The sequence below is a fragment of the Hoplias malabaricus genome, unplaced genomic scaffold (genome assembly GCF_029633855.1).
Source record: "Hoplias malabaricus isolate fHopMal1 unplaced genomic scaffold, fHopMal1.hap1 scaffold_52, whole genome shotgun sequence".
NCBI classification, from domain to species: Eukaryota; Metazoa; Chordata; class Actinopteri; order Characiformes; family Erythrinidae; genus Hoplias; species Hoplias malabaricus.
Genome location: NW_027100972.1, coordinates 63,283 through 75,825, shown reverse-complemented (window position 1 = coordinate 75,825; position 12,543 = coordinate 63,283). Strand labels below are relative to the sequence as shown.

At 43.1% G+C, this 12,543-nt stretch overlaps 1 protein-coding gene across 1 annotated transcript; it reads left to right on the top strand.

Moving 5' to 3' along the window:
- The first annotated feature begins 6,923 nt into the window (after positions 1-6,923).
- On the top strand, positions 6,924-12,214 carry LOC136682487 (C-X-C chemokine receptor type 1). The gene is made up of 2 exons (XM_066658918.1): positions 6,924-7,125; positions 8,924-12,214. Exons 1-2 carry the CDS (start codon positions 7,119-7,121, stop codon positions 10,018-10,020), a joined length of 1,104 nt encoding a protein of 367 aa, XP_066515015.1. The 5' UTR covers positions 6,924-7,118; the 3' UTR covers positions 10,021-12,214.
- The last annotated feature ends 329 nt before the right edge of the window (positions 12,215-12,543 follow it).

Genomic DNA, 12,543 nt, shown 5'->3' with positions numbered 1-12,543 from the left:
TGAGATTTTTTTATTAACATAGTTCAACACTGGACCTACACTACGTGTCCAAAAGTGTGTGGACACACTATTGAATAGTAGACACAGATGCTGAATAGTGCACAGAAAGTGTTTCTAGCCTGATCTCACAGTAGGAAATAAGCAAATAAAACGAGACGCTCTGGAGCAGCTGCACATGAGCCCGAGGTCACCATGCTCAGTGCCAAGCGTCAGCTAGAGGTGCATGAAGCCCATCGGAATTGGAGCAGTGGAACTCTGTTCTCTAGAGTGCCTTTAGTATGAGCTAGAATGGAGGGTGTGATCCAGAACAAATTTTCCAGCAGCAGTATGTGACCTGGTTAGAGATGTAGGTTTAAGATTGGAATGTGTGTGTGTGTGTGTGTGTGTGTAGCAAGAATATATCACATCGTGAGGACTTCCTTGTGGAAGACATGTTTTAAGGTTGTGTTAAAGTTAGGATTAAGATAGTAGTAGGTATTTATAGAAAAGTTTATGGCAAGTCTCCACAAAATGAATGGAAGTCTAGGTAATGTCCCCACAATTCACAAACACAAGATTGTGTGTGTGTGTGTGTGTGTGTGAGAGAGAGAGAGAGAGAGATTAATGAACTATTACTTCTTTTTATCGTCTTCTTTTCTTATACTTCCTCTTCTTCTCACTAATGCTCTGGTGGCTGAGAGCCATCATATCCTCACAGAAATGTTCAAAGATCTAATTAAAGAAGTAATTCCCTGTAAACACTCCTTTTAGAAGAAATCCTGGGCGAGCTTGTGTCTGCACACATTTGGCCATGTAGTGTATATGGAAATAACATGCGTGGAAAAAAAACACAGATTAATCCAGACCCTCCACCCTTCAGTCAGAGGCCTGAACTGGCTCTGATCTTAAATAAACCTAATGTGATGTAAATCAGAGGTTAAAGTCATAGTGGGGTATAGGTTTAGTCCAGTTAAATGGTTAATTGACTCATTGAGACGATGCCTGCTGCACAGGTGTAAAACCCAGCCCTCTGTGATGCTGTAGGTGTTTGGTGTTGATTTGCTGATGCTGATGGAGCCCTGGGGTCTGGGTGGTTCAGATATACGTTTGGTTTAATGAGCAGCGTGGGAAGAGTAGCTGCCTTTGCACCAGTGACAGTGTTTCCCACTCCCTGTCTTTATCATACAGGCAGAAATGTGGAACTGCACGAAACACAGCACCGATTAGTTATTATGTCTGCTGACTCAGAAGAGGTTCAAAATCATACTGCATTTAATAGATAATTGAGTGATGTGTTGATGTGATCATTAACAGAGGACTGTTGTTTGGAGAGATATATAAGGAACACAAAGCTGGTGAATATTTAAATTAATTCAAAATTTTAATAACAGAGCAGCACGGTGGTGCAGCAGCTCCAGGGTCCTGGAGGTTGTGGGTTCGAGTGCCGCTCCGGGTGACTGTCTGTGAGGAGTGTGGTGTGTTCTCCCTGTGTCCGCGTGGGTTTCCTCCGGGTGACTCTCTGTGAGGAGTGTGGTGTGTTCTCCCTGTGTCTGCGTAGATTTCCACCGGGTGACTGTCTGTGAGGAGTGTGGTGTGTTCTCCCTGTGTCCGCATGGGTTTCCTCCAGGTGACTCTCTGTGAGGAGTGTGGTGTGTTCTCCCTGTGTCTGCGTAGGTTTCCACCGGGTGACTGTCTGTGAGGAGTGTGGTGTGTTCTCCCTGTGTCTGCGTAGGTTTCCTCCGGGTGGCTGTCTGTGAGGGGTGTGGTGTGTTCTCCCTGTGTCTGCGTGGGTTTCCTCTGGGTGGCTGTCTGTGAGGGGTGTGGTGTGTTCTCCCTGTGTCTGCGTGGGTTTCCTCCGGGTGGCTGTCTGTGAGGGGTGTGGTGTGTTCTCCCTGTGTCTGCGTGGGTTTCCTCCGGGTGACTGTCTGTGAGGAGTGTGGTGTGTTCTCCCTGTGTCTGCGTGGGTTTCCTCCGGGTGGCTGTCTGTGAGGGGTGTGGTGTGTTCTCCCTGTGTCTGCGTGGGTTTCCTCCGGGTGACTCTCTGTGAGGAGTGTGGTGTGTTCTCCCTGTGTCTGCGTGGGTTTCCTCCGGGTGCTCCGGTTTCCTCTCATGCTCCAAAAACACACGTTAGTAGGTGGATTGGCGACTCAAAAGTGTCCGTATGTGTGAGTATGTGTCACCCTGTGAAGGACTGGCACCCCCTCCAGGGTATGTTCCTACATTGCTCCCATTGATTCCGTGTAGGCTTCGGACCCATTGCGACCCTGAACTGGATAAGGGTATCCTTATAAGGGTATCCAGAATATCACCTGATACAACGAGTAACCTGCATTTAAAGTGTGCTTTGAGCAGACACATGAGTAAATAAAGGTCTCTGAGTTTGCAGTAGTGTTGTACAAAATATCTGAAGACTGAACGAGATGAATACTTTTCTGTGGTTGAAGCTGAAAGGGTTAATGGAGGGATAAGCTGTGAATGTAAGTCACTGTATATTTCAGCACTCTTGTGTAATGCAGTGATTTCACAGGGGCCTTTTGTTTGCTGTTGGTTTCAACAACATTCCTCTCAGTGTTTCGTTCAGACAACAGGCACGTTTGCACCTGTCTGATGGAGTGAGGGTCATGCTTTATTCCAAACTCTTCATACTCTTAAGTACCTACAGCTGAAATACTGATAAATATCAATGCACTGATGATATGGAAGAGAAAGTTCTAGATCAGACCCTCCCTGGGATGTGTCACTCTGGGTTTTTTCCCCCGGTGCGCTTCATATCTTAAAGAATGCTAATATAAACTGCCTGGCCACTTTATCAGAAACCCCTCTCTTGCTGATGTATGATTAATTCATTCATTCATCTGCTGTAACCACTTCATCCTAATCAGGGTTGTGGTGGGCCCTAAGCCACAGTCACTCCACCTACCAACATGTGTGTGTTTAGCGTGTGTTTGGGAGGAAAGCAGAGTATCCGGAGGAAACCCACACCGACAAGAAGAGAACACACCACACTCCTCAAAGACAGTGACCAGAGGAGAGGATCCCACCCAGGATCCCACACGGACTAATTAAATTGTTTACTGAAACAATGACATGTACTCTTTCATTTCATTCAAAAGCAGTCATGTGATCAGAGACCGACCAGTGCTGAATGGAGCAGAGGGGGCTGTAAAAACAGTTGAGTCACAGTCTGTAAACAAACATCTGTAGAGTGCAGGGATCGGACAGGTGTTTCTAATAAAGTGGCCTGGTAGCAGAAGTACACAGGAAGTGTTTGTAATAAAATGGCCATTGCGTTGAAAGAATAATGGTGGTGTTTCTACTAAAGTGGCCAGTGGGTGAAAGCACAAAGTTGGTGTTTCCATGTAAGAGTTTAAAATCAGCTCGATGCTAGAACCAGTCTAGAGCGCGCGGCTCATTATCATTTAAAGGAACAGGTGCTGAAAGCGGGCGTTCTGAACAGGGCTGTTTACACAGGGGGAGAACACTGCTGTGGGGCTTGGACCATAGCAGGTCACAGGCGTTTGTACTGATGCTTACTCACCATGATCTGTGCCATTATGACTGTGGCTGTGATCGATGGTAAACATGTTATTTGTTTACTGAGTCATGTGCTCAGTGTAATATTTACTTTTTCTTCTCCTTTCAATAAACCTGTGTGTTGCAGTGGTGTCGAGTCTGAATCTACTTTCATTTACGCCTTGAAAAGGGAACCACGTGAAGCAAATACACATACAACAACTTACATTTCATTAAAAACACTGTCAGCACAGTGTCAGGTCTCGCAGTCTGAGTCCTTCAGTCTAGAAAACTCCACTTCTCACTGATCAGGGTTTTGTGTTTTAGGGCTAATGTTCTTCTTTTGTGTCTGCTTCTTTTTGTCTGTCATTTGAAGCTCCACATCCTTGCAGATCCAAGGGGTTTCTCTTCTCACAGCAGAAGGATGGACAGTGATAATTTCTCTTGTTGTTTAAACATGAAAGACGTCCGTTATATTTCTCTTGAAGACCCTATGTCTAATGCAAGTGGGATCTCTTTAGTAATTTCCGAGAATGGCTGTTTTCACTTGAACAGTGAATGCATTCAGAAAATTTCTCTAATATAAATAAAGGGCTCCTAATGAATAATTTATTAAAATGAGAACATATTTCACTAATTTTTAATTAGACTTGGAAATATTTTTCAATGAACTAATTATTAAAAAAATAAAAAATAAACCCATAAGACACCAGACAAATTTATTATAAAGCTGAATTCATTCATTGTCTGTAACCCTTATCCAGTTCAGGGTTGCATTGGGTCCGGAGCCAACTCGGAATCACTGGGCACAAGGACGGAACACACTCTGGAGGGGGCGACACACACTCACACATTTACTCACACACTCACACCTACGGACACTTTTGAGTCTCCAATCCACCTACCAACGTGTGTTTTTGGAGCGTGGGAGGAAACCGGAGCACCCGGAGGAAACCCACGCAGACACAGGGAGAACACACCACACTCCTCACAGACAGTCACCCGGAGGAAACCCACACAGACACAGGGAGAACACACCACACTCCTCACAGACAGTCACCCGGAGGAACCCCACGCAGACACAGAGAGAACACACCACACTCCTCACAGACAGTCACCCGGAGGAAACCCACGCAGACACAGAGAGGACACACCACACTCCTCACAGACAGTCACCCGGAGGAAACCCACGCAGACACAGAAAGAACACACCACACTCCTCACAGACAGTCACCTGGAGGAAACCCACACAGACACAGAGAGAACACACCACACTCCTCACAGACAGTCACCTGGAGGAAACCCACACAGACACAGAAAGAACACACCACACTCCTCACAGACAGTCACCTGGAGGAAACCCACACAGACACAGAGAGAACACACCACACTCCTCACAGACAGTCACCTGGAGGAAACCCACACAGACACAGAGAGAACACACCACACTCCTCACAGACAGTCACCTGGAGAGGGACTTGAACCCACAACCTCACGAACCCTGTGTGACAGGGATACCACCTGCTACAGTGATGCCCTAAAGCCAAATCATGAGAAATATAAAACAGACCAAAAAAACATGGAACATGGATTTTTTTCTCACATTTCTTGCCGTATTCTGTAATAATGTTTTGGTTAAAGTCCCACTGTAATTTAAACATAATAACAACCATAACTTGCATTCCATCATTTAGGTCTTGAAGTGGGGTCAGAGGGGGTCGTATGTGACAAAATGCAGGTCACAAAAGAATTTTAATGGTTAAAAATGTTGAAACACACTTTAGAAACAAAGAATGCTTTTACAGTAAGTGTGTCTCTGGTCTCTATGTCCTCACCAATCACACAGTCATCCTGTAAATGACGTCACACATTCACAAGCTCACTCACTGCCATGTGACTGCATTCAAGAGGTTCAGTACATGTCACTTAGGGTCATCATGATTTAAAATGAAGAATAAAGCTGTGTAGGGAAATTCCAGACCTCATAAAGAGGCCTCTTTCTCTTTAAACTTACGCAAACACACTCTCTATACACTCATTAGCCACAAGACTAAAGCCACTGACAAAGTGAAGAGGATAACACTGACGATCTGGTTACAGTGCCCCCTGTTGGGGGAGGGATATATCAGGCAGTGAGTGAACAGTCAGCAACTGAATTTGAGCTGGAAATATATGCGAGTGAAAGGATCTGAGTCACTCTGATGGTCACACTGTGATGGTCATAATGTTTTGGTCAGAGCCTCCTAGTGTGTGGTGGTGAGTACTGACAAAAAAGTGGTCCAAGCAAAGGCAGCCTTGGGAGCCCAGGACCCTGCCTCTGTTTCACTGGTTGTCCTCCCGTGATCTACTTTTGGTCGGTACTTACCACTGCACACTGGGAACACCCCACTGGACCCGCCAGCTTGAAGTATTCTGACCAAAACAGACCTCCAATGTTATTCATTTCACATGTCAGTGGTTTTAAAGGAACACTAAGTAAGATTTGAGGAGAGGTGGTAGTTTTCCTACCCTCCTTCAAATGTTACATAGTGCAGTTTCTGCAGTGCTGACCCCAGAGTAGCAATGACAAAGGCTCTGTTCCCTTTATTACAGATTGGTGAAACATCACAGCGATTTTGAAGCTGTAATTTTAAGTTAAACATGGGGAAGGGGGTAGTTTCCTACCCTCTCTCAAAAGTTACATAGTGCAATTTCTGCAGTGCTGAGCCCAGAGTAGCAATGACAGAGGCTCTGTTCCCTTTATTACAGGTCAGTGAAACGTCACAGTGATTTTGAAGCTGTAATTTTAAGTTAAACATGGGGAAGGGGGTAGTTTCCTACCCTCCTTCAAAAGTTACATAGTGCAAATTCTGCAGTGCTGAGCCCAGAGTAGCAATTACAGAGGCTCTATTCTCCTTATTACACATCATTGAAGCATCACTGTGATTTTGAAGCTGTAATTGTAAGTTAAACATGGGAAGGGGGGTAGTTTCCTACCCGCCCTCAAAAGTTACATAGTGCAGTTTCTGCAGTGCTGAGCCCAGAGTAGCAATGACAGAGGCTCTATTCTACTTATTACATGTCATTGAAGCATGGCTGTGATTTTGAAGCTGTAATTGTAAGTTAAAAATACAACGTGGTGTTCCTTTAATGTTGTGGCTAGTTGTGTAAATATAAATAGAGGTTTGTTTTGACATCTTTGTTAAAGTCATACGCTCAGTGTGACACTTGGTTTTGCTTTCAACGTTCTGGTCACACTGGTACCGCATAGAGGACACGAGTGACCGTCTTGTGACCAGATGATGGTTTAAAACTTCCCCAGAGAGCTCTCCTCATCACCTTCTGCTTTTCGCTTCTGACAAAACATCCTCCACCATCCACAAACTTGACATTTCACCAGTGTCATCTGTCACCACTCACACAGCTGGACACAGAGCTGGGAGTGAACTGGACACATCTCTTCACAGATCACGGGTCTGAATCAGAGGCTCGTATAGATCTGGGAGGGTTATATACCTCAGTGGCCAAGGCTTTTGGAGCTGAGTAAGCAGCAAATAACATCACCACTGGCTTTGTGTTCATCTACATCTTCTTCTCTTCCCTGCCGAGATTTACACTGAGTGACCTGTAAGAATACTACAGCCACCATGGACGGTAAGAGACCCATACATTTAATAATTAAATCATTAGTTAATGAGGTTTAATGATCATGCATTTCATTTTATAAAACCCTACTTAAAAATATTTATTTTACCAATAATTTGAGCCCATTTGATGTCGATGGAATTGTAATATTCTTGTATTTAATAATTACTTTATTGCCCTTATATCAATATTATATTGTTTTTATTCTTGGAAGTTGTTAAAGCCAGATTCATAAAGCCACGTTCACATCATAAGCTCACAGTACCAGCACTAACAGGACACTTTGGATGTTTCTGAAAACCGTGGAATCAAATATCATTAACTGTGTTCATTAATAACTCACACACTGTTCATTAGACATCAGCTCACAGACCAGTTATTCATCTACAGTTTAAAGTATATTTAGTGTATTTAGATACATCTGAAATTATATTTTTCATATTGACTCCTAGGCAAGGGTTGGTCTTATAAGTTTTATTCATTTTACTGTGGTTTTATAGTCATTTCTTTCCTAAATCTGGCTGTATATCAGTTTTTTTCATAGCTATTTCTCAAATAGACAGTCGTAGCCAAGAAATTACACTTACAAATATAGTTAAATAAGTCATTTACTCACCGTGACCCTGAACAGAGATCACAGACGATAAATGAATGAATGAAACATAGATAAAGTCATGGACAACATTTGGGACTTAATTTTCATTATGTTTCTTCATCTGAATAAATATTCTAATATAAAAAAAATCAATAAAAACTTTATAGGAAAGTTTTTATTTATTTTTTATTTTTTTAAAACAACATTTCTAGGATGATTCTATGAAGAACTTTTGTTGTTTGTGTGTGTTTTAAGCAAACACCCACCCAAGACAACGGTTCCTGAGGGTGCACAGTGGTGCAGCAGGTCATGTCTCTGTCACAGCTCCAGGGACCTGGAGGTTTTGGGTTCGAGTCCCGGTCCGGGTGACTGTCTGTGAGGAGTGTGGTGTGTTCTCTCTGTGTCAGCGTGGGTTTCCTCTGGGTGACTGTCTGTGAGGAGTGTGGTGTGTTCTCTCTGTGTCTGTGTGGGTTTCCTCTGGGTGACTTTCTGTGAGGAGTGTGGTGTGTTCTCTCTGTGTCAGAGTGGATTTCCTCCGGGTGACTGTCTGTGAGGAGTGTGGTGTGTTCTCTCTGTGTCTGCGTGGGTTTCCTCTGGGTGACTGTCTGTGAGGAGTGTGGTGTGTTCTCCCTTTGTCTGTGTGGGTTTCCTCCCGGTGACTGTCTGTGAGGAGTGTGGTGTGTTCTCTCTATGTCAGCGTGGGTTTCCTCCGGGTGACTGTCTGTGAGGAGTGTGGTGTGTTCTCCCTGTGTCTGTGTGGGTTTCCTCCGGGTGCTCCGGTTTCCTCCCACGGTCCAAAAACACACGTTGGTAGGTGGATTGGGGACTCAAAAGTGTCCGTATGTGTGAGGGCAAAAGTGTCCATAGGTGTGAGGGTGTGAGTGAATATGTGAGTGTGTGTTGCCCTGTGAAGGACTGGAGCCCCCTGCAGGGTGTGTTCCTGCCTTGCGCCCAGTGATTCCAAGTAGGCTCCGGACCCACCACGACCCTGAACTGGATAAGGGTCACAGACAATGAATGAATGAATGAACAGTTCCTGGTTCAAATGTAGTTTTAGGAAAAATACATATTTTAACTTTCAGTTGTTTATAAAGGTTCTTCACATTCACATCTCACTCACAAACACAGTTACTGAAAGAACTATGGAAATCAGAAATTAATAATCCTCATGTTACTTCTGCACTAATCCTGTGCCTATTGTTTTCACTGTAGATCCAAACACCTCCCGCGACTTGCGTGAAATTTTTGAGCTTTTACAAGCTGAGTTCAACGACTCCCTCATCAACTCAACATTTACATTGAATCCGATGACCATCCCGTGCGAAGCAGTGGCCATTTCAGACACCATCAACATCGGCATGTGTGTTTTCTACACTGTGGTTTTCCTGCTGGCGATCCCAGGGAATCTGATCGTGTGGCTCATGATCGGCTTGAATCGTCAGTCCCTCTCTTCGTCAGATGTCTATCTGTTCCACCTGATGCTGGCCGATATGCTGCTGGCCCTGGTCCTTCCGTTCTACGCTATTTCTATGGTGAACGGATGGCTGTTTGGAGACTTCATGTGCAAATTAGTGAGCCTGGTGAGGGAGGCCAACTTCTATACCAGCATACTGTTCTTGGCGTGCATCAGCGTGGACCGCTATATGGTCATTGTGAAGGCTTTGGAGACACAGAAGGCCCAAAGGAGGCTGTGCAGTTGCGCTGTATGTGTTGGCATTTGGTTTCTGGGCTTTTTATTCTCTTTGCCTTCTCTCTACCACGAAGCATTCACCCAGAAATATGGAGAACCCATCGTCTGTGCCGAGCGTTTTAAAATGGACGAAGCAGACGAATGGAGACTGGCTACTCGCATCATGCGGCACGTGCTAGGCTTCTTCCTACCGCTAGTTATCATGCTAATCTGCTACAGCATCACTATAGCCAGGCTGCTGCGCACTCGAAGCAGTTGCCCAAGGAAGAAGGCCATGAGGGTTATCGTGGTGGTGGTAGTGGCCTTCCTCTTGTGCTGGACGCCGTTCCATGTGGCGACTATCGTCGACACGCTGCTGAGAGTCAAGCTTCTGGAGAACAGCTGCGCTAGGAGGAACGTTGTGGACATAGTTATGTTCGCTATGCAGAGCCTGGGTCTTCTGCACTGCTGTGTTAACCCCGTGGTGTACGCCTTTGTGGGAAGAAAATTCAGGGAGAGGTTCCTGCAGATCCTCCAGAAGAAAGGACTGCTGAAGAATAGCCACCATGTCCAGCTGGCAGTCCTCAGGGCCTCCAGGTCCAGCCCACAGTCCTCAGAGGCTACATCCAACTTCCTCTGAGTATGGATTATAACATAAAAGTCCTGTTTGTTGATGTTTGAATGCTAATGGCCAGTGTATGATGGGTAGAGTAGCCTTAATCCCTACTCAGTCTACTGGAGCAGCTACACATGGCTACAGGGGTGTAAAGTTCCCATGGATGGAGCAATGGAACTGGGTTTTCTGGAGTGATTCCGCTGGGATAAGTCGGAGTAGTGTTTGTGATCCAGACCTAATCACTCCCTGACCTCTCTAAGGTTCTCATGGCTACCTGCCATCAGATTTGCACTGTAATGTTCTAACATCTAGTTCAAGGTCTTCCTGAGCGGAGCAGAGACTGTTACTGCACCAATAAAGGGAGACACACTACTGACTTATATCCATATTTTTTTGGGATGTGTGAAGCCTTACTGATGAACAGAAGATTGCAATGAAATGAAAAGGGGACACACTGCACTGCGTATGCAGAATGTAAACAGACTGCTGTGGATTGTGTGAATTTTTGTAGAGAATTGTACAACTTTATGTGATAATTGTTGATAATTTATCTGAAAAAAAAAAAAACACCTCACTCCTTTTGCTGTGGCTCAGCATTGCCCTCTAGTGCCCTAGATCTAGATTACAGGCCAAGTTCAACTTCCTCTGAGAACGTAGAAATGCTTGTGGAATTACAAACGGCACATCAAAGGAACACGAATACATTAAATATCTGATCCAAAATGTATCATATTAATGTGGCTTCACTGTTTAGCATCACAATATACGAGTACGGACAACAGGTTTTGACCCAGGAAGCGGTAGCAGTGTTTTAAGTTTTGTCAGTGTTCAGTGTTGTTGACTGTTGTAAAAGGAGTAAGTTTAGCAAAAAAGATATATATATATATATATATGTAATTAGACACCTGTTGCTATTAACAACAATTGAAAGGTCGACAGTGTAAATCAGAGGAATTCTGAGGAGTCCATCGGTGAGATTTCAAAAAACATTTTATCCTCACTCTGATATTTTCTTATTTTCCACAGTCTAGTACAGTAATGTTGTTTGATATTGTTTAATTTTGTGTCAATATAAATTATAAATTATATAACGCCAGCTGAGAACTGTAGCACCACGGATATGATTGTGTACCCAGTTAATAATACACAATAAAAGTCCTGGACAAATGGCATGATCTAACAGACGCTGCTGTAGTTTACACACTGACACCTGACAACTTTGTTTTAATCGAGTTCTTAAAAATAACCGTCAAAGTCGGGCTCCAGAGGGAAAAGGTTTGAATTCCTCTGATATAAAGCACGAAGTAGAGCATAACTATAGCTTTAGCTAGCTTTTTAAAATAAAAGACACTAAGCTTAAGAGTAAGAAAAGCTCATCTCATTATACCCTTTTATTTATTTCAAATTTGGCTTTTAAATGTTTGCTAGGTCTGCTATTAATGACACTGTAGCCAAACATGAGCTGTTTCTTAATCTAAAGGCACTTTAATTGACCTACTCATAGGAAAGAATTAACCCATACCCAGAGGAAAGAAAGAGTCAAAATAGAGAACTCCTTAACATCTCTGTAGTAACATCTCTGAGACGCCAGTGAGATCAGACTGACATTTAAAGGAGGTGCCAACAAAGTATACACAACATCCTGGAACATCATTGTCTTTTTGAGAGCAAGCAACTGACAGAGGAAAGTGTGCACAAACATGACAGTGATAGAGACCCTTCTCTGGACCTGGTCACAGGTCATCGTCCACAGAGAAACAGCCAACAATGTTTAATAAACAAAAGCCAGCATCATGGGCACAGTGGGGCATTTGCTCAAGTCTCTGACCTGGAATTATAACTTCAGGGATTACTTCATTACAAACTTCTGAGATTCCCACACTCCAGTTACAGCTGATAGCAGCATTTTAACTCATAGCCAAGCTGCATTAAACAGTTGGGTCTGGCCACACAGTTTGATTGGTGGAGAAGCCGCCTTTTAACCGTGCAGTTATTTCGCCATAACACAAACCACAAACCACTGTATGAGTAACAACTTTGAGCTCTCCTCCTTCACCAGTAAAATGGCCTTCAGCTCATGTTTCACAGCAGTCCGTTGTATTTAAGTTGATATTAGTACAGATTAAAAACGTACAAATTACATTTGTTTCACTTTTTAAAATAATATACGGTTTTGTTGTTTGTTTGTTTTTTAATAAATGGAGACTGAGACCAGTGAATGGCATTAAAGTTTTGTTTTTTACAATAAAACATTAATCATGTATTTTTTTCTGACAAAATATAATGAACCACATATTATCCCTAATATGAATGTGAAAATGTAAACAAGAAAACAAACAAGAAATAAATCTCTTTAATCTGACAGAGCATGTAGTCTATTGTGGAAAAAAGATGCGAACTTAAATGATGATATTTTGGAAACACTAATGTTTACTAAATCACTACTAATGAGTAATTTATATTTATAAAATATAATATAATTTTATATATAAAAAATATATATATTTATATTTATATTTATATTATATATATATATATATATATATA